The 22734-nt window shown below is 43.0% G+C and overlaps 1 protein-coding gene across 1 annotated transcript in view; it reads left to right on the top strand.

Moving 5' to 3' along the window:
• DENND1A (DENN domain containing 1A) overlaps positions 1-22734 on the top strand; it is a 488338-nt gene that overhangs the window by 197512 nt on the left and 268092 nt on the right. Inside the window, exon 5 of the mRNA XM_065879948.1 lies at positions 10737-10806. Coding sequence (XP_065736020.1) covers positions 10737-10806 — 70 coding nt within the window. The remainder of the gene's footprint in view (positions 1-10736; positions 10807-22734) is intronic.

Raw genomic sequence — 22734 nt, 5'->3', positions numbered from 1 at the left:
TAATTTAAACCATAAAATAAGATGCTCTGAATGGGGAAAAAACTTGCAGGTGTGTGAATACAGGAGTGGGCTGCATCATAAACTCTCTTAGGAAAATGATGAAAGGCCTATGTGCTCATCCTCTCTAGGCTCAATGGAAAATATCAGAGAATTACACTGAATTGTCAGTGCAGGTGTCATTACTCCACAGATCTTCTGTTACCAACACTTCACTGGTGATAACAGAAAAGTGCCTCCTTGCTTTCCTCCTGAGCAATCTCCCTCAATCATAGTAATACTGTCATAGAAAAGAAGACGACACATCCGCTGTCTAAAAGCAACAATTATTGAATACCCATCAAGAGGGAAAAGAGCCTTGTTTCCAAAATCAAATCCAAGTGTATGTTTGGGTAGATTTATGTAAGCACAGATGTTTTATGGGAGCTTGTTGGTTTTTTTCCTAATGCAAATTAATATTTCTGCTCATGCAGTGCATATAACATATTTTCCTGCATAGATGTAATAGGTATCACAATGGGATGTTAATTATGGACACAAGTCAGAGATTCTTGAGCTTAACCAGATGCCATAATAAATTTACAATTTGAGATCAGCAACTGTGAGCAAAGCAGAATGCTCAGATTGAGTGAGACTTGCTCTGATCTCCCAAAGGGGATTGTTCGTTTTTTCTTATTTAGGTTCCTCCAACTTTTAAACTTAATGGCAAAAGAGTACAATTTCATCAGGGAAAACCATTGTTTATTCTCTTCCAGGCTCAATGGTGGGTGCATGTTTCCCCCTAACAACAGCCATGTGAGTGTAGATAGTATATTCCCATTTCACACGTGGGGCAGAAGAAACACAGTTCAGGCCACAGCTAGTGACAGAACAGTGGGTCTCCTGACTTTGCAGTCTGTGTGAAGTTGATCAGCGAAGCGTCATTTCTTGTGGGAAGACTTTCCAGAACCTCTCCTCTGTTCCCTCTATGAACCTCTGTCATAGCACTGACCCAGTGCTGTCGACAGTATTTGCCAGTGTGTCTGCTTCCTTCCTGAGACAGTGAGCTCTCCAAATGCTGGGTCCTGGGTCTCATTCCCCATGCACCTTGCACAGTGCCAGCCATATATTGGATGCGGCTTAATAAATGTGGAGGAATATGTGATTTCATGGATGATTGACTGCAACATTTGAAAAGTGAATGATCTGGAAATGTGTGATGTTTGGACTGTAAGCGTCACCTCAATTTTAAATTCCAGAGTATGTTCGTTGAAGTTTAGTGTGGTTAGCTCAGGAGGTTGTGGTATGTTTTTCTCACAGGGAGGAATGTGTGCACCTTGGTGCCAAGGCTGTAGTTTGAGAACTGTAGACTAGCACACAAGGGTGGTTTTTGTTGGCCTTAAAGATGGGAATGCTTGTTGGCTGAGTGTAATGAGAGAGAAGATGAGTCTTATAGAAGGCAGTGTGGTTGGAGACTAGGGTCTTCCCACTTTCCATCTCCAACTGGGAGGGAAAGGGGAGGGCATGAGAGGTGTAGGAGTAGGAGAAAGGGACGCTCATGTTAGAGCTATTCTCTTCAGTAAGTTTGGAGAGAAGAAAATCTTCTGAAGAGCAGGAGAGATGGATTAGAGATGGGAGAAAAAGAGTAAGTTTAGAGCAGACTCTGTGGGAACATGGGGCCTGATACACTAACGGATTAGAGGATTCTTGAGCAGTTTTAGAGGTTCACCTGTGCTTGAAAAATTAAGTTGCCAAACTACAATAATGAGCTCGGTTTTTGACATTTTCCCATATTACATCTTCCCATAGTACTTGAAGTAGAAACAAAAAAAGTAGATAGCAGGGTTTACTTGCGTTGAAGGGATAGACAAGGAGCAAGAAATCTTAAGTTTGTGGGTACTTCTTGATCTGCTTAGAATATTTATTTGCTCACTCTATTTTAAATTATTTGTCACTCCAGCAGTCCATTGATAGGAATTGTTTTTGGTTCTGGATCATTTTTCTAATCAAAATGCTGCCTCCTAAATTTGGAGCCCCACCTCCCAATAAGAGTTGGTTGACTGTTTCTCTGTGGCTCTAGTGGTAATGGCCTTAGTAGAAACTATAGGGATGAGTTACATCTGTCAAGGGAAGTTCTGACTTAGTGGATGTCTAACATGTGCCAGGCACACATTAGAGATTAAACAGTCAATATACGGTCATGATCCTTGCTCTCATGGAGTTGATACTAGTCAAGAACTGAGGTGAGTCTTCATATAGGGTAAGCCCAGGACGGCCTCATATGCTGGGGCTAAAATGCATTTATTTAAGTGGGACCAAAATTTTATAGTAAAAATGGGGGAGTTGTTTAGAATTTTTATCTAGAAAAAATGAAACAAACTTTGAAAATCAATTCATTTTGACAAAATCTAGCCTTTATTCCAACAACACATTAATTCTTAGAATAATGAGTCAAGTGAATTTTTGTCGGTGGTGGTATGATTTTTCAGACATAATAACACTTCATGTTTGACTTTCATAGCATAATCATAAAAGGAGTCATTTTTCCAAAAGTTTTTGAGGACGTCATCAATTTCCCCAAGGCCTCTCTTAACCGTTTGATATTGAATTCATTTTCTTTTGATGTGCCACCATCCTTGTTTTTCTTGATTTTTCTCTTCGTCTCTTGTTACCTGGTCTAATTCTGCCAGATCTTTATTTATCAGTCACTTTTCCTTAGCTCTGAGCGGTTGTCCAGCATCTCTAACAAGGGCTTCATAAAATCCTGCATCGTTGCAAAGGTTGAACTTTTATTTGCATTTTTAAAAATAAATTTATTTATTATTTATATTTTTGGCTGTGTTGGGTCTTCGTTATGGTGCACGGGCTTCTCATTGTCATGGCTTTTCTTGTGCAGCACAGGCTCTAGGCACACAGGCTTCAGTAGTTGTGGCACACGGGCTCAGTAGTTGTGGCTCGTGGGCTGTAGAGTGCAGCTCAGTAGTTGGGGCGCACAGGCTTAGTTGCTTCACGGCATGTGGGGTCTTCCCGGGCCAGGGCTCGAATCCGTGTCCCGACCTGCATTGGCAGGAGGATTCTTAACCACTGCGCCACCAGGGAAGTCCTTTATTTGCATTTTATTGTAGACATTTGACCAACGAGACACTGACAGAGGAGTAGGTATAGATGCTAGTCAAACTGGAAGGGCTAAGTGGGGACTTACTGGTTTAAGCGGTCATATCATTTGTGAGTATCTTCCTCTTATAACAGGTTGTAATTTCCTGTCTGCTCTGGTGACTGCGGGGCCTGATGAATTCCTATACAGAGTCCTGGAGGAACCTCTGAAGCAGACACCAGGAATGTTAGGCAGAGAGGGACAGGAAGAGTATTCCAGGCTCGGGGTTGGGTGTCTCTGTATACATCAGTTACATTAGTTAGATGGTGTGTATCTTTTTGTAGAAGAGGAAACTGAGTCTTTGAGAGATTGCTTCCCTGAGGTGTCACAACTACTAAGTATCAGAACTGAGATTCATACAAGGTTATTCGACTCAAGTCTGTGTTCTCCTGATGTCCCATGCTGCTCTGCTTGTTTAAATTTGGGGGTTGGGGGTTGGTAATATGCCAAGTAGCCTTAGCCAAGGGATGCTTTGTCATCCAATGAATCTTGGCAAAATCTGCTGGCAGGAAGTAAGAAAAGAAGGGATACCTCTTTTAGAGTACCTGCAATGAAGTTTTAAGAGCTTCTTAGGCAGTGGAGATCACAAAGAAAAGTTGAAAGACTGTATTGCATGTCACTCTTCTTAGTTTAAACTCATCATTCCAAACATGAGTAGATGCACATCTGTGGCAAGCCCTCAGGGAGGTACTATTTCATTATATCTTCTAATATAATGGTGCCTGAGTGTTTAAATGTTAAACTCTTTGTTATAAAGTACTTTTTCATTTCACTTTCATACTACAGCCAGGGCATTTTGTTGATCTTTTTCAAATTATGTGTATAACTAGATCATATATATGTGTATATATATATATACATATATATATGTATATATATATATATATATTTTTTTTTTTTTGGGCTTTGTTGGGTCTTCATTGCTGTGCACGGGCTTTCTCTAGTTGTGGCAAGCGGGGGCTACTCTTCCTTGCGGACTTCTCATTATGGTGGCTTCTCTTGTTGTGGAGCACAGGCTCTAGGCGCGTGGGCTTCAGTAGTTGTGGCATGAGGGCTTCAGTAGTTGTGGCTCACGGGCTCTAGAGTGCAGGCCCAGTAGTTGTGGCGCATGGGCTTAGTTGCTCCTTGGCATGTGGGATCTTCCCAGACCAGGGACCGAACCTGTGTCCCCTCCATTGGCAGGCGGATTCTCAACCACTGCGCCACCAGGGAAGCCCATAACTAGATCATATTATCGAAGTTTTTCTTTTTAGGGTAGCAAAGTGGACAGTGGTTCTGGTAAGGCTGAGATGACCCACTGGGCTGTGGTGAGGGGGAGATAATCACTTTCTGCCTGGCTCTAAATACTCATCTTCAGAATGTTACTTCTCTTTAACTGGCCCTTTGGTTCCCCACCGATTCAAGAATAAAAGGGAGGCCCGTGCATTTGGCATATGAGAGCCCCTCCAGAGCCTGGCCTTTCTGCCCCCTGCCTCATCTTTGTCCTCCTGCAGCCTGCACACCCTACTCTCTGGCTATTCCAACTGCACCAGTGGTTTGTGCCTACACGCCCTTGCTCATGAGTTTTCCCTGCCTCTAATGCTCTTTATCCCCACCCATTCCAACCTTCTTCCCTTAGGCAGAGAACAACCTCTTTCAAGACTTAGCTGAAGCCCAACCTTCTCTCTGTGATGCGTATTGACTCCCACTCACAGTTGCAACCAGCTCTTCTCTCCATTGCATGCCCCTCCCTATAGCCATGGTTTAAAATTTTTTATTTTATTTTCCCAACTCATGTCATTATTCTGTATACTCTAGTTGGTCTACCGTTTATTTATTTATTTGGCTGCGCTGGGCCTTAGTTGTGGCACATGGGATCTTCTTTGCGGCATGCGAATTTTTTTTTTTTTTTGCAGCATGCGGGATCTTTGTTGTGGCATGTGGGATCTAGTTCCCTGACCAGGGGTCGAACCCAGGCCCCCTGCATTGGGAGTGCAGAGTCTTAACCACCAGGGAAGTTCCTACTTATGGTAGTTTTTATAGAAGAATGACTCTTTAGATTCTCTCCTCCCCATTTTATTTTTAATTTTGAAACAATAACAAACATACAGAAAAGTGTGAGTATAATACAAATGCCTCATTTGGGAGATGTTGCCAAAATAATACCCAGTAACTCTCGAATACTTTAGTATGTGTTATAAAAGATTTTTTTTTTTACATAGCTACATTACAATCATCAAAATCAGAAAATTAGTATTAATTTTGATGCAGTACTACCATGTAATACTTGGACCTCCCATTTGTGTGTAAGTGTGAGTGTATATAAAGGATATAGTTCAGGATCACATGTTGCATTTTGTTGTCATGTCTCTTTAGTCTTCTTATTCTGAAATAGCTCCTCAGTGTTTCCTAGACTTTTATGAACTTGACACTTAGGCTATTAATTTGTAAAAGCTTCTTCAGTTTGGATTTATCTGATGTTTCCGTAGGAATTAAGTTCTACTCTGTGGCAGGAATATAATAGTATTCTGCGTTCTTTTCATTGCATTCTTCCAGGTGGTACACTATTTCAATTTGTCCTACTACTTGATTGAGGACATATCTCCTAGGATTCTCCATTCTTTTTCCCTTTTTAATTAAAAGGTATACTAGGAATATCCTCATCCTATCCTTACCAAACTTTTAATTTGCTCATTTATTCCAGCATAGACTCATGATTTCCTTTTTTAGTTATTATTAAATGACCTCTTTCTCTCCTTATTTGTTTTGATGCTCAAATTGTCACAGATACGGTCAGTAGGAACCCATCCATACTAGCTTTTGTGTCCCATTGGTATGCCCTAAGCATATGTTGAGCACTGCCTTTTTTCTAGCACAAGGTATTTCCCAGCCCTGGCCCTGGAATCAGACATTTCTTCCAGGAGCCCTGGTTCCTTCTAGTGGAGAATGGTACTTAGAAGCCAGGATTTGGGCATTAAGTGTGCTTATTATAATTGGGATGTCTGTGCCAGGCCCTTCAGTGGCTACAGCTAGAGAATATATGTATCTGTAATATCTGTAATAATGTACATACATACATTTGTATTTCTTTTATCTCTCTCCATGATTTCACATAGTTACATCTAATTCCAGTGCAGTGTGGTAGGGTTCATTCTTATTTTCTCCCTATTCATATTAGTAACTCTCTTCTCTAATAGTAATAAGCTTGGTTTTCATTATATATTTACTTACTTGATCAGTCTTGATCTATTCCCCTGTGTGTAACCAGTCTCCCTCTTTTGTAGCCCCCCTCCTCTGTGGCTGCTGTTCTCACCCCATTTGAACTCTGACATTGTAGGCAAGGCAGTCACTGCTGTCTCCTCCTGCCATAGACATCCTTCTCAACTGCTTGAACTCTGCCTGGCCATCCTTCATAGAAGCCCTCCTGTCCACTTAGGCTCTGGCATCCCACACTGGACTGCCTTCCAGATGCTCTTTTTTAATCCTCTTGGGTTCTAATACTACTCTAGTCAACTTCTTTCTACTGACATAGATGCTTTCGTTACCCAGTGCCAGGCCTTTCCCCTACTTATACACCCTTCTTACCCCTTTTGAGTTCTGACCCTCCAAGCCAGGCCACCTCCTGTGTAGACACCCTCCTTATCCTCCTGGAGCCCTGATTTTCCCTTACCGTGGAACCCTCCTCCCCCCACTTGGGCTCCAAAACTCTGTGCCAGTTTGTTCCATCTGGGGAATATCGTCCTCTCCATGCTTGTGCTGTGACGTCCTGCTCACGACTACTCTTCTTGCAGGTGGTCACCTTTCTCAACTTGGTCCGCTTCTGCCACCATTGCACCCCATCTCTCTCTCTCTGTCTCTCTTTGTCTCTCTCTCTCTCTCTCACACACACACACACACACACACACACACACACACACCTCTACCTTGCTTGGGCTCATTTAATGGCTTTGAACTGAACTATTAGCAAGTGAAGTGGGAGAGCTTTTTAAAATTTGTAATGGTTTTCTATTTTAGTACTTAAGACACTGGAGTGGAATCCCATCATATACACACTATTCCAGGTCACTCGTACATGTGTGGGAATGATTATACTGAAAGTCCATTCAGTGGAGTGAGATTAGAAAAGTGAGTCATCTATCTATCCTCTGTTGGACTCAGTTCCTAAGTTCACCTGGAGGGTAAGCAGCTCACCAAGCTGACAGATTTGAACAGAGGCAGTTTTCATTCAATAGGTCCCCTATACTTGGGCCATCTGCTTTGTTTCTATACAAACCAAGTCTGCTGTACATTGGAGTCATCTTAAGGGAATTTTACAGGTGATTTTGACTGTGAGCCATTTGACTCTATGTGCAATCTCTGGGACCTGCCCCTGCACTTCACACAAAGGCTTGTGATAGCCCACATTAGTGAGGTCATGTGTGTAGGAATACTTGAGTGCTGCCTGAGCTCTTCTCAAGTTTAAGAATTTATATTGCCTCACACAAAACAAAAGCCTCTTCATTTGACTGTCAGGTCAGGGAGTAAGGACAGACCCTGGGACAAAGTTACCTGACCTATGATTTGGCAAGAGAAGCTTGGATCAAGGCCGGTGCCGGGGAAGCAGACTTTTCCCATTTTGGCTTTTTCCCATCAAGTCTCTGCTGATTGGGTCATGATAATGCTCCTTTTGGTTTAATAATTTGATGCAAAAGCCTACGCTAAATAAAACACTTGGGAAAGAGTTCCAACCCCCCACCTAAACTATTACTCCTTGTTGTATATGTCTTTTTACCACGTGGGACCGTGGCCTTCTTGAGTGCAGGGACCCTTTGTGATTGGGATTTTTGGCCCCAGCCTTGGACTGAGCCCAGCACATATTGATGCTTTGCATTGCAAACTCGAGCAGTTGCATTAAGGTAGCAAGTGGAGCAGGCGCCGTCCTTTAGCCGTCCCGGGAGGAGCAGTGTAATGGAGTGTTTGTTTCCTGTCTCTGGATTGGGAAGTAGTGTTTACTCCATGCTGACAGACAAGTACAAAATGGAGTGGAGGGTCTCCATATCCTCACCTGCACCCTTGCAGGCAGCGTGAAGCTGTTGTGTCCGCACTAATGAAGCAGTACAGGAAACGCCACTGGATAAAGTTCAGCTGTGAACCCTGGCCTCCCAACAGGGGAAGAGAGGGATCCTTTGAAGAAGACAGCTGGGTTTTGGTTTCAAGACCTTAACACTGCCATCACTAGATATTCATCTGTCAGTGCACAGGGGACAACATGTGGGGAACAGTTGTGTCCAGTCAGGCTGAAGGAAGAAAGAGATGGCTGATTTCCAGGGTAACTACAAAACCGCCCATGGCTGAGGGTTCTGCTTAGCGTAGCCAAAAAGAATCGATTTGGTGAGGTCGAGGCTGAGTGTGAGAACCTGGGCACAGTCTGCTGTGGGCTGGGTGGCCGTACCATGTCAACCTCCTGCATCCTCACAGCCCGGCAGGACGCGGAGGTGTGAGGTTCTGGGCCCAAACTATGTTGGTCAGTTGAACCTAGTGGCCAAAACTGCTTCCTATATACCACAGTCCTAAGTTATCAGAGAAGCCAGCCTGTCCCAAGTCACTTGATCAGGACTTCCTAAAATAACTTCAGGTTTTCTCTCATTTACTTGAAGCCATGGTTTCCTTACAAGAAAATATTTTCTCTTCTTGCTTCCCCTCGACCCCTTCCTGCTGGATTTAACTAGTGGTATTTTTTTCTTTCAGGGAAAAAAAAAAAGATATTTGTAATCCTTGGTTGAATTTGTTTGCTACCAGTCCTCTAATCTGGGCAGGAGTTTTCTTCTGAGGGGATTTACTGTTCCTTCTATAATGGCTTTTAACTCAGCCGAGGTTTATTTAACAGAATAGGAAGGGAGAAACTTATCTCCTCCCTAATCCCTCTTGAATGTTTACATTACTTTGCCAAAGTAAATGCTGTGTAAAGTGGCAGCAGTCCTTTGCTCTGTAATAATCAATATGCAGCTGCCAGAGCTGATTGAAACATATTAACATAAGTGATAATACTGTCATAGAAGTGAAAAGTTAAGTTGCTTATCAGTATGTTGTGATAAGCTACTTAAATTTTACAGTAGCATGTGCTGGCTTCAGACAGACGTTAATGACAGAGAACTGTGCGCTTTATCTGTCCTCTCAATTGCCTCTCACTTCATTTATTACCCTCAACGGTACAGCTGGTAATCTGTCCAGGGCGCTGATTTCCCTCTGCTTGGCAGGATGGAGTCAGTGCTCCACTCTATCAGTAACGGATACTGTTAGCGCAGCAGGGCAGATGTGAGCAGGTCGGCAGGCGCTTGGTATGACGCTCTTCCCACATGAGTATTTGATATTGCTTTGGAAAAGTTTCTTATGGAGAACAAAGCCATTTAAATTTTAAGTGAAAAAACTTCTTGGGAGTAGGGGTATGTTTCAACAATAATTCTGTAGCAACAATGCGCCTTCGTTGTTAGTCTTTGGTTTTGTTTGTTCTATCAACACTGAGCACTGAGGGTCTGCTAGGCTCCATGCTTGGTCCTAGGAAGACAAAGTAAAGAAAGATGTGATCCTTCCTCTTCGTCATGCTCAGTCTGCTGGGAAGACAGACACGCCATTGAGGGCCACATGGTGTGTGGACTGTTCTAACAGGAGTTTGCACGTGACAGGGCAGCACAGAAAAAAGGGAATTAGGGCATGAGAGGTGGGGATGGGGAGGAGGTGGGGAACTGTTAGGAGGATGAGTAGAAATCAGCTAGACTAGATCATGAAGGTCAAAGGGAGAAAAGTGCCGAGTGTATGCAGTGCAAGCTCTGGCAGGCTTGAGGATGCCTGGACATTCCTCGGAGCGTGGCTGCAGTGAGAGGAGTATGTATGTGGGGCTGCAGGGCGAGGACAGCCGGAGACATAGTCAAGGACCTGACAGAGGAGCCTTAAACACTGTCCTAAGAAGTCCCGTAGTGATGGGGCACCACTGCAGGAATTCAATCCAATGTGCTGCTTAGATTCGCACTTTAGAAAGACCATTCTGTGAGCCACACAGAGGGTGGAGTAAGGTCAGGACCAGGCTGTCATCAGAGTTAAGGGACATGATGGTCAGAACCCGGTGGAGGGCAGGGTGGGGTGCAGAGTTAGAGCTCTTTCTGCAGTAAGTACAGGGAAGTGTGCATTGTAATAGAAGGTTTAATGAGTGGTTACAGGCTCATGGGGCCTTTGGGACACCTTGCACATGGCAGCAGTGGAAGTGCTGTATGTGTGTGTGGCTGTGTGTGTCCAATGATGAGAAACTTGAACAGAAGCTTTCCTGGAAGGGGTGGGTGTGGGGCCTGGGGGGCTATTCAGAGATGGTTCCTGATTGCAGAGTCTGCTTTGAATTTCTTCTCTGTGAACCTGTTCTAGCTCTGAGGCATGGGAATAATTTATAATGGACATTCAATCTTCTGCCTTACACAGGCAATTTTTTTAAATCTCAGAAATAATTAACATTTTACCAGTCTGCGTTTCCAGCACAGCCTACGACAGGAAGGCTCTTCACGATGTAGAGAGAAACCAAAATGTACCATCTTCAGTTAGCTCCTGGTTAAAGTTTTTGCCCTGCGTACTAATATTGCGTGTGTTTCCTCTTCCTCCCCAGCTATCTCCCCTGGTTCGAAGTATTTTATAAGCTGCTTAACATCTTGGCAGATTACAGGACAAAAGGACAGGTATTTGCCTTTTATTGTATTCTTTCTAACAACTGAACTTTAACTTTCCTGCCTTGTATTTCACTAAAACATTTACTAAAAAAGTAATGCATTCCCGTTACAGAAAATTTGGGAAATTCAGAAAGCAGTAGGAAGGAAGAGAAAAATCACTCCTAATACGTGTCCCTCCCCCGCCCCCTCCCCCCGACCAGATAAATATTGCTAGCATTTTGGGATGTTCTCTTCCTTTACTTTTTGAATTACATAAGTAATAAATAGACCCTTCGCATTCGGAGTTAATAGTCACCGTCTCACATCCCAGGCAGCTCCACGAGTTCACCGTATGTATTAAATAAGGATTTTGCTGAGGTGCACATTTGAATTGCTGGGATTTGTGAGTAAAGCACTTAACTGGCAAGTGACCTAACCAGCTGTCCCACTTCCCATTTCAGTAGGGCTTTCTTGTGCTTTTACAGTAGTTTTTTTAAGGGTCTGAAAATCACTTTAAAAGTTCAGCTCTACCTCACTGTACTTTTGGAAGAAATGGTATGTTGAAGTATCCTCCATGGGCGTCAAGGGGCAACTGGATCTGTATTTAGACTTTTGACGCCCACAGTTTTTAGGTACCATAATAATAGAAGCATTTCCCCCATGCTAATAAAAACGTTGTAAATCTTTTTCACAGCTGCATACCATGTACCTTGGTTTACTGAGACATTTCCTATTACTGGAAATTTTCATTATTTGGGGTTTTTTTTCACTATTATAAGTATAGCTATTAGCATCTTTGAGCATAAAACATTTTCTTCATTTTGGAATGTTTCCTTAAGAAGAGAATCTCAGATGGGCCATTTTAAGGTTAGTGGACATAAACATTTCAAAAACATTTGCCAAACTGCTTTCCAAAAGAATTGTACTGTTTTCTTAAAAGACAGATACCCTTTACTGGCAATGTACAAGAGTGCCTGGGTCACCATACTCTCACCAGTATCATTTGTTGAATTCATTGTGTTCTTGACAAGTGAACAGTTCTCATTGTTTTAATTGCATTCCTTTGATTATTAGTAAGTTGAATATTTGTCCATATATCTAACTTCTTATATTTTCCTTTTTTTGTAAATGGCCTAAGATTTTTAATTAAAGAGATATATTATTATTAACTGTTAAGAGAATTTTTTTCATCATATCTTCTACAGAACATTAGTTCTAAGAAATGCTCCACTCAAAAAGGGTTACCAGGGCTTCCCTGGTGGCACAGTGGTTGAGAGTCCGCCTGCCAATGTAAGGGACACAGGTTCGTGCCCCGGTCCAGGAAGATCCCACGTGCCGCGGAGCGGCTGGGCCCGTGAGCCATGGCCGCTGAGCCTGCGTGTCCGGAGCCTGTGCTCCGCAATGGGAGAGGCCACAACAGTGAGAGGCCTGCGTACCGCAAAAAAAAAAAGAAAAGGTTACTATAGTTGAGTGATATTGGGTCAGGGAAAGGGAAAGCTGTGTCTCATCTTTGTCTCCTTAAGATTCATGTAATATAGGCTCTGAAAAGTCCTACAGTGGAGAAATCTGTGTCACCCAAATATTCCCAACTTATTTGGCCCCATATACTTTTAATTCCATGACAAGTATTAACATTCTGAGATGCCAGTGTTTCCTGGAACACACTTTGGGAAATGCTAATTTTGGAGAAAAGCTGGAAATTGTGTGAATAATGGATAAATCTTTAAGTTAGATTGACTTACTGGCAAATGTATTCCAGAGACCACAGTAAATGTGAGGAATAACTAATAGAAATGGCTCCCTAGATCACTACACTCACTCTGAAAGGATTCTTAGATACCAGGGAATTCTGTCCTAAAAGAAGTGATGTACTCTTTGATGAATGAGTCAAGAGGCCACCTTGGGTCTGTTCATTGATCGCTGATTCACAGTTCACTTTTGTCAGACATTCAGTTTTTCATTCAAAATTAAAAGAGGTCTTTAGTAAATAAAATTATATAGCATGTAGGCTCTTAACAGTCTTAGAATTGGAAGTTAACTCACATTTTTTTTCTCCCATATATAAGCTCCAGTCAGTTAAAAAAAAAAACAACTTACTAGACTTTGGAAAATATGTCTTGGGATACAGGAAAGATTGGGTAGGTACAAACTATGCATAGGAGAGATAGGATTATTACCCTGTAAAATTGGTGTATCCATACTCTGCGCTGTTGCCCCAGATAAGGACCCTGCCTGTTGGAGTGTTAAAGACTGAGATTAGTGATGCGTTTTAGTGAAGTCTGTTTCCCTTCTACAAAGGACTCTTTTTATTAAATTTCTTCTGGTTAAAGGAATTATGACACACATGATAGGTAGTCTGCCTACAACTGGCTTAATTGTTTGCAAGGTGTGGGTTATCAGATTAGAACATGAGGAAAGAGCTTTCATTAAAAAAAACAGAATCCCTTCCCCAAGTCCAGAAGTCACTGGGAAAGTTGGGCAGGGTAGGTAGGCTTCAGCTGGAGGTGTGGGGAGTGACCATGATGGCTCAGCATGGAGTACCTGAGCCTAAGCTACATTATGAGAGTGTCTGTTTAATTCACTGACACAACAGGGTTGTCAGGCCCTGAGTAAGGCAATGATGGCATCCCTGTGGAAGGGATGGCAGAGGGTGAGGAGGGCATCTAAGCCAGAGAGCAACCTGGCTGAGGGTGTTGGAGGCTGAGGAGTGAGGCATTTATTTTTGTGGAACAGTGGTGTCAGTGGCTTGGCATCATCTGGGCACCAGATATCAGAACTTCAATGGGATCTAGATGAGCCACGTGGGAAAGAAGACAGCAGCAGTGGCCCAGCACTAGGGTGTTGGAGCCTGGGGTGAGGAGGGTATTTTTTATTGGTGGGAGGTCTGAGGGAGGGAGGCAGACATTGGTGGCCTAGCATTGGATGTCAATGTTCGAGCAGGGCAAGGAGGGCATCTAGATGGAGAGGGAGGTAGGGGCAGTGAAAAAAGATTGCTTACATACAAGCAAGTAGATATATTAAGAAAACAGGGGCAGGATTTTTCACTTTTGTTAGATTATTGTTACAAATATGTGAAGGGAGGAAACTAGAATGATTCCCATGTTGGAATAGAATTAGAGCCATGGGTATGAACCCATGGCTTTCAACATATGTGATATAGAAAACGGAGATGTAACTGTGTATTGTAGGTCTGTGTGTGTGTGTGTGTGTGTGTGTGTGTGTGTGTGATATATTCCCTGTCTCTATCCACGGAAAGGGTCTGGGGTCAACTATACACAAGTAGCAATGGGCACACCAAAGTGCCCAAATCTTGGTTTCTAAATTCATTTCCTACTAAAAGGAGCCAGGACTCCCTGAAGAAATGTCTAGTTCCGGAGCTGAGGCAGGGAAAAGTATGAGTCTGTAATATCTTTTTGTGCTAAAAGTAATGTAGTGCTCAAAACATGATGGAGAGAGGGGAGGAATCAAGATAGCGCAAGAGGAGGACGTAGATTCACCTCTCCTCATAAGGACATCAAGAATACATCTACAAATGGAGCAGTTCTCACAGAGCACCTGCTGAACACTAGTGGAAGACTTCGGACACCTAAAAGGACCAGAAAAATCCCCACGCAACCGGGTAGGACCAAAGAAAGAAAAAAAGAAAAGAGGAAACAGAAAGGGACCAGCACCCCTGGTGGGGAGCTGAAGGTGAGGAGAGGTTCCTGCACTCAGAGAAACCCCCTCAGGGAGGTAAATCAGGTGGGACAGAGAAGGAGCTTCAGGGCATCGGAGGGGAATGCAGCAACCGGTCTGTGGAAGGCAGGAGAGAGTAAGATGTGCGTGCGTGGTCTGTGCTGCAGCCCTGCGCACCCCAGCCTGAGTCGTGTGTCTCCTGGTATGGAGGGGTGCTGGGTGCTGGAAAGTGGGGTTTGGAGAGCGGACCCACGGAGGGAACAGCTGTTGTCTGTGAAGAGACAGCCTGAAGGGACGGGAGTAAGGAACTCCACAACCGGGCAAGTTCGCGGAAGCCCAGACCACCGTAGAAGCAAGGCGCCACTGTTGAGTGGTGCACAAGGGGCGGGGCGGCCAGGGCAACCCCCTTCCCCACCCATCGGCCCCTGCCTCCACGGGCACTGGGAGGGTCACCCATCTGAGCAGGATTGCCCTTCCTTCAAGCCAAGGTCACCTCTGCTCGCGCAGGCTCCGGGATCCTGAGCGCTGCCCCCACCAAAGCCGCCTCGGGAATCAGCCCTGGGCGCCCCAGCCTGAGACAGGAATCGGCCAAGGCAGGCAGGGGCTGAGTCCTAAAGCGTGGGGTTAGGAGAGCGGACCCAGGGTGAGAACGGCAATTGGCTGAGTGGAGACAGGCGGAAGGGACTGGAGTGAGGAGCTCAGCTGTGTGGAGACAACCTGAGGGGATGGCAGTGAGGGGCTCCGCGGCCAGGAGCACTTCTGGAGGAAGAGTGGGCTGCCTTGGAAGCGAGGCGCCATTGTTGACTGGCACACAATGGGCGGCGCCGCCATCTTCGGACTCTCTCCCCACACGGCAGCCCCTGCCTCTGCAGGAACTGGGAGGGACTCCCACCGCAGCAAGCATGCCCCAGTCTGTTGCAACTTCCTGCCAGTCCCGCCCCTGCAGGCACTAGAAGAGGATCCCATTGGAGGAAGCGCCTGCATCCCACTTGTGGCCGCCTTATCCCTCCGCGGCCTGAGCCAAGCAAGTGTGCCTCAGTCAGCTGCCGCTTTTTCCCCCTCTCACCTGGGCGAGGACCAGATGACTGAGGGTAGCCCACATGCAGAGGCACAGGTGGGACCAAAACCAAAGCTGACTCCCAGGGGCTGTGCAACGAAGGCAGAGAAACAGAAATCTCTCTCTGCAAGTGCACAAGCTGCAGATTAAATCCCCGCGATCGGCTTGGTATACCCTGCGTCTGTGGAATATCTGAAGGGACAACGAGTGCTCCCACAGCTAAGACTGGTCTAGCTTTAGCAGCTGTGGACTTTGGGGGCAAGTACACGCGGGAGTTGGACCAGGTCAGAGTCTCAGCTGCCCCCACTGTGCCCAAAGCGGGCCCAGAGACCTGCCTAAAGGTATTGGAGGGCCTCCTGGAGAGGCGCGGGGTACTGTGGCTCACTGTGGGGGCAAAGACACTGACCGCGGAGGCCCCAGGAAAATATGTGGTTTTGGTTTCATTTTGTTCTGTTATTTTATTTATTTTTATCTTTTTAACATCTTTATTGGAGTATAACTGCTTTACAGTGGTGTGTTAGTTTCTGCTTTATAACAAAGTGTATCAGCTATACTTATACATATATCCCCATATCACCTCCCTCTTGCGTCTCCCTCCCACCCTCCCTATCCCACCCCTCTAGGTGGTCGCAAAGCACCGAGCTGATCTCCCTGTGCTATGCGGCTGCTTCCCACTAGCTATCTCTTTTACATTTGGTAGTGTATATATGTCCATGCCACTCTCTCACTTTGTCCCAGCTTACCATTCCCCCTCCCCGTGTCCTCAAGTCCATTCTCTAGTAGGTCTGCGTCTTTATTCTTGTCCTGCCCCTAGATTAGTCAGAACCTTTTTTTTTTTTTTTTTTTTAGATTCCATTTTTATGTGTTAGCATACGGTATTTGTTTTTCTCTTTTTGACTTACTTCACTCTGTATGACAGACACGAGGTCCATCCACCTCACTACAGATAACTCAATTTTGTTTCTTTTTATGGCTGAGCAATATTCCATTGTATATATGTGCCAAATCCATTCATCTGTCGGTGGACAGTTAGGTTGCTTCCATGTCCTGGCTATTGTAAATAGAGCTGCAATGAACATTGTGGTACATGACTCTTTTTGAATTATGGTTTTCTCAGGGTATATGCTCAGTAGTGGGATTGCTGGGTCATATGGTAGTTCTATTTTTAGTTTTTTAAGGAACCTCCATATTGTTCTCCATAGTGGCAGTATCAATGTACATTCCCACCAACAGTGCAGGAGGGTTCCCTTTTCTCTACACCCTCTCCAGCATTTATTGTTTGTAGATTTTTTTTTTTTTTTTTTTTTTTTTTTTGCGGTACGCGGGCTCATGGGCCCAGCCGCTCCGCGGCATGTGGGATCTTCCCAGACCGGGGCACGAACCCGTGTCCCCTGCATCAGCAGGCAGACTCCCAACCACTGCGCCACCAGGGAAGCCCCTATTGTTTGTAGATTTTTTGATGATGGCCATTCTGACTGGTGTGAGGTGATACCTCATTGTAGTTTTGATTTGCATTTCTCTAATGATTAATGATGTTGAGCATCCTTTCATGCGTTTGTTGGCAATCTGTATGTCTTCTTTGGAGAAATGTCTATTTAGGTCTTCTGCCCATTTTTGGATTGGGTTGTTTGTTTGTTTTTTTTTGATATTGAGCTGCATGAGCTGCTTGTAAATTTGGAGATTAATCCTTTGTCAGTTGCTTCATTTGCAAATATTTTCTCCCATTCTGAGGGCTGTCTTTTCATCTTGTTTATGGTTTCGTGTGCTGTGCAAAAAGCTTTTAAGTTTCATTAGGTCCCATTTGTTTATTTTTGTTTTTATTTCCATTTCTCTAGGAGGTGGGTCAAAAAAGATCTTGCTGTGATTTATGTCATAGCGTGTTCTGCCTATGTTTTCCTCCAAGAGTTTTATAGTGTCTGGCTTTACATTTAGGTCTTTAATCCATTTTGAGTTTATCTTTGTGTATGGTGTTAGGGAGTGTTCTAATTTCATTCTTTTACATGTAGCTGTCCAGTTTTCCCAGCACCACTTACTGAAGAGGCTGTCTTTTCTCCATTGTATATTTTTGCCTCCTTTATCAAAAATAAGGTGACCATATGTGCGTGGGTTTATTTCTGGGCTTTCTATCCTGTTCCATTGATCTGTATTTCTGTTTTTGTGCCAGTACAATACTGTCTTGATTACTGTAGCTTTGTAGTATAGTCTGAAGTCAGGGAGCCTGATTCCTCCAGCTCCATTTTTCTTTCTCAAGACTGCTTTGGCTATTCGGGGGCTTTTGTGTTTCCATACAAATTGTGAAATTTTTTGTTCTAGTTCTGTGAAAAATGCCATTGGTAGTTTGATAGGGATTGCATTGAATCTGTAGATTGCTTTGGGTAGTATAGTCACTTTCACAATGTTGATTCTTGCAATCCAAGAACATGGTATATCTCTCCATCTGTTTGTATTATCTTTAATTTCTTTCATAAGTGTCTTACAGTTTTCTGCATACAGGTCTTTTGTCTCCTTAGGTAGGTGTATTCCTGGTATTTTATTCTTTTTGTTGCAGTGGTAAATGGAATTGTTGCCTTAATTTCTCTTTCAGATTTTTCATCATTAGTGTATAGGAATGCCAGAGATTTCTGTGCATTAATTTTGTATCCTGTTACTTTACCAAATTCATTGATTAGCTCTAGTATTTTCTGGTGGCATCTTTAGGATTCTCTATGTATAGTATCATGTCATCTGCAAACAGTGATAGCTTTACCTTCTTTTCCGATTTGGATTCCTTTTATTTCTTTTTCTTCTCTGATTGCTGTGGCTAAAACTTCCAAAACTATGTTGAATAATAGTGGTGAGAGTGGACAACCTTGTCCTGTTTCTGAGGAAATGGTTTCAGTTTTTCACCATTGAGAATGATGTTTGCTGTGGGTTTGTCATATATGGCCTTTATTATGTTGAGGTGACTTCCCTCTGTGCCTGCTTTCTGGAGGGTTTTTATCATAAATTGGTGTTGATTTTTGTCGAAAGCTTTTTCTCCATCTATTGAGATGATCATATGGTTTTTCTCCTTCAATTTGTTAATATGGTTTATCACATCGATTGATTTGCATATATTGAAGAATCCTTTCATTCCTGGGATAAACTCCACTTGATCACGGTATATGATCCTTTTAATGTGCTCTTGGATTCTGTTTGCTAGTATTTTGTTGAGGATTTTTGCATCTATGTTCATCAGTGATACTGGCCTGTAGTTTTCTTTCTTTGTGACATCTTTGCCTGGTTTTGGTATCAGGGTGATGGTGGCCTCGTAGAATGAGTTTGGGAGTGTTCCTCCCTCTACTATATTTTGCAAGAGTTTGAGAAGAATGGGTGTTAGCTCTTCTCTAAAGGTTTGATAGAATTCGCCTGTGAAGCCATCTGGTCCTGGGCTTTTGTTTGTTGGAAGATTTTTAATCACAGTCTCAATTTCAGTGCTTGTGATTGGTCTGTTCACATTTTCTATTTCTTACTGGTTCAGTCTCAGAAGGTTGTGCTTTTCTAAGAATTTGTCCATTTCTTCCACGTTCTCCATTTTATTGGCATATAGTTACGTGTAGTAATCTCTCACGATCCTTTGTATTTCTGCAGTGTCAGTTGTTACTTTTCCTTCTTCATTTCTAATTCTATTGATTTGAGTCTTCTCCCTTTTTTTCTTGATGAGTCTGGCTAATGGTTTATCAATTTTGTTTATCTTCTCAAAGAACCATCTTTTAGTTTTATTGATCTTTGCTATTGTTTCCTTCATTTCTTTTTCATTTATTTCTGATCTGATCTTTATGATCTCTTTCCTTCTCCTAACTTTGGGGTTTTTTCTTCTTTCTCTAATTGCTTTAGGTTTAAGGTTAGGTTGTTTATTTGAGAGGTTTCTTGTTTCTTGAGGTAGGATTGTATTGCTATAAACTTCCCTCTTAGAACTGCTTTTGCTGCATCCCATAGGTTTTGGGTCATCGTGTTTCCACTGTCATTTGTTTCTAGGTATTTTTTGATTTCCTCTTTGATTTCTTCAGTGATCTCTTGGTTATTTAGTAGTGTATTGTTTAGCCTTCATGTGTTTGTATTTTTTTACAGATTTCTTTTTTCCTGTAGTTGATGTCTACTCTCATAGCATTGTGGTCGGAAAAGATACTTGATAACGGTTTCGATTTTCTTAAATTTACCAAGGCTTGATTTGTGACGCAAGGTATGATCTATCCTGGAGAATGTCCCATGAGCACTTGAGAAGAAAGTGTATTCTGTTGCTTTTGGATGAAATGTCCTATAAATATCAACTAAGTCCATCTTGTTTAATGCATCATTTAAAGCTTGTGTTTCCTTATTTATTTTCATTTTGCATGATCTGTCCATTGGTGAAAGTGGGGTGTTAAAGTCCCCTACAATGATTGTGTTACTATCAATTTCCCCTTTTATGGCTGTTAGCATTTGCCTTATGTATTGAGGTGCTCCTGTGTTCGGTGCATAAATATTTACAATTGTTATATCTTCTTCTTGGATTGATCCCTTGATCAATATGTAGTGTCCTTCTTTGTCTCTTGTGATAGTCTTTATTTTAAAACCTATATTGTCTGATATGAGAATTGCTACTCCAGCTTTCTTTTGATTTCCATGTGCATGGAATATCTTTTTCCATCCCCTCACTTTCAGTCTGTGTGTGTCCCTAGGTCTGCAGTGGGTCTCTTGTAGACAGCATATATACGGGTCTTGTTTTTGATCCATTCAGCCAGTCTGTAGCTCTTGGTTGGAGCGTTTAATCCATTCACATTTAAGGTAGTTATCGATATGTATGTTCCTATTACCATTTTCTTAATTGTTTTGGGTTTGTTATTGTAGGTCATTTCCTCCTCTTGTGTTTCCTGCCTAGAGAAGTTCCTTTAGCATTTGATGTAAAGCTGGTTTGGTAGTGCTGAATTCTCTTAGCCTGTGCTTGTCTGTAAAGGTTTTGATTTATCCGTTGAATATGAATGAGATCCTTGCTGGGTAGAGTCATCTTGGTTGTAGGTTTTTCCCTTTCGTCACTTTAAATATGTCCTGCTACTCCCTTCTGGCTTGCAGAGTTTCTGCTGAAAGATCAGCTTTTAACCTTATGGGGATTCCCTTGTATGTTACTTGTTGTTTTTCCCTTGCTACTTTTAATATTTTTTCTTTGAATTTAATTTTTGATAGTTTGATTAATATCTGTTTTGGTCTGTTTCTCCTTGGATTTATCCTGTATGGGACGCTATACTTCCTGGACTTGACTGTTTCCTTTCCCATATTAGGGAAGTTTTGAACTATAATCTGTTGAAATATTTTCTCAGTCCCTTTCTTTTTCTCTTCTTCTTCTGGGACCCTTATAATTTGAATGTTGGTGCATTTAATATTGTCCTAGAGGTCTCTGAGATTGTCCTCAATTCTTTTCATTGTTTTTTCTTTATTCTGCTCTGCAGTACTTATTTCCACTATGTTATCTTCCAGGTCACTTATCCGTTCTGACTCAGTTATTCTGCTATTGATTCCTTCTAGAGAATTTTAAATTTCATTTATTATGTTATTCATCATTGTTTGTTTGCTCTTTAGTTCTTCTAGGTCCTTGTTAAACGTTTCGTCTATTTTCTCCATTATGTTTCCAAGATTTTGGAGCATTTTTACTATCATTACTCTAAATTCTTTTTCAGGTAGACTGCCTGTTTCCTCTTCATTTCTTTGGTCTGGGTTTTTACCTTGCTTCTTCATCTGCTGTGTGTTTCTGTCTCTTCTCATTTTGCTTAACTTACTGTGTTTGGGGTCTCCTTTTAGCAGGCTGCAGGTTCATAGTTCCTGTTGTTTTTGGTGTCTGCTCCCAGTGGCTAAGGTTGGTTCAGTGGGTTGTGTAGGCTTCCTGGTGGAGGGGACTGGTGCCTGTGTTCTGGTGGATGAGGCTGGATCTTGTCTTTCTGGTGGGCAGGACCGTGTCCGGTGGTGTGTTCTGGGGGTGTCTGTGACCTTACTATGATTTTAGGCAGTCTCTCTGCTAATAGGTGGGGTTGTGTTCCTGTCTTGCTAGTTGTTTGGCATAGGATGTCCAGCACTGTAGCTTGCTGGTTTTTGAGTGGAGCTGGGTCTTAGCATTGAGATGGAGATCTCTGGGAGAGCTTTCGCCATTTGATATTATGTGGGGCCGGGAGGTCTCTGGTGGACCAATGTCCTGAACTCAGCTCTACCAGCTCAGAGGCACAGGCCTGACACCTGGCTGGAGCACCAAGACCCTGTCAGCCACATGGCTCTGAAGAAAAGGGAGAAAGAAAGAAAGAAAAAAATTAAAATTAAATTATTAAAATTTAAAAAATTATTAAAAAGTAATAAAAAAGAAAAGAGAAAACAGAAAGAAGAGAGCAACCAAATCAAAAAGTAAATCCACCAATGATAACAAGCGCTAAAAACTATACTAAAAAAAAAACAGAAAAAAAACCCTAGGACAAATGTTAAAAGCAAAGCGATACAGACAAAATCACACAAAGAAGCATACACATACTCACAAAAAGAGAAAAAGGAAAAAATATATATTAAAAAAAAGGAAGAGAGCAACCAAATCAATAAACAAATCTACCAAAGATAATAAACTCTAAATACTAAACTAAGATAAACATAAAACCAGAAATAAATTAGATGCAGAAAGCAAACCCCAAGTCTACATTTGCTCCCAATATCCACCACCTCAATTTGGGGATGATTCTTTGTCTATTCAGGTATTCCAGAGATGCAGGGTACATCAAGTTGATTGTGGAGATTTAATCTGATGCTCCTGAGGCTTCTGGGAGAAATTTCCCTTTCTCTTCTTTGTTCACACAGCTTCTGGGGTTCAGTTTTGGATTTGGCCCCACCTCTGCATGTAGGTCACCTGAGGGCATATCTGTTCTTTGCTCAGACAGGCGAGGGTTAAAGTAGCAGCCGATTAGGGGGCTCTGGCTCACTCAGGCCAGAACGAGGGAGGGGTATGGAACGCGGGCTGAGCGTGCGGCAGCAGAGGCCGACGTGATGTTGCAACAGCCTGAGGCATGCTGTGTGTTTTCCCGGGGAACTTGTCCCCAGATCATGCGACCCTGGCAGTGGCAGGGAGCACAGGCTTCTGGGCGGGGAGGTGTGGATAGAGACCTGTGCTTGCACACAGGCTTCTTGGTGGCTGCAGCACTAGCCTTAGCGTTTCATGCCTGTCTCTGGTGTCTGCGCTGATAGCCGCAGCTCGCGCCCAT

The sequence above is a fragment of the Phocoena phocoena genome, chromosome 6 (assembly GCF_963924675.1).
Source record: "Phocoena phocoena chromosome 6, mPhoPho1.1, whole genome shotgun sequence".
In the NCBI taxonomy this organism is placed as follows: domain Eukaryota; kingdom Metazoa; phylum Chordata; class Mammalia; order Artiodactyla; family Phocoenidae; genus Phocoena; species Phocoena phocoena.
The sequence above is the reverse complement of the archived record's forward strand: the minus strand, read 5'-3'. Positions and strand labels throughout refer to the sequence as shown.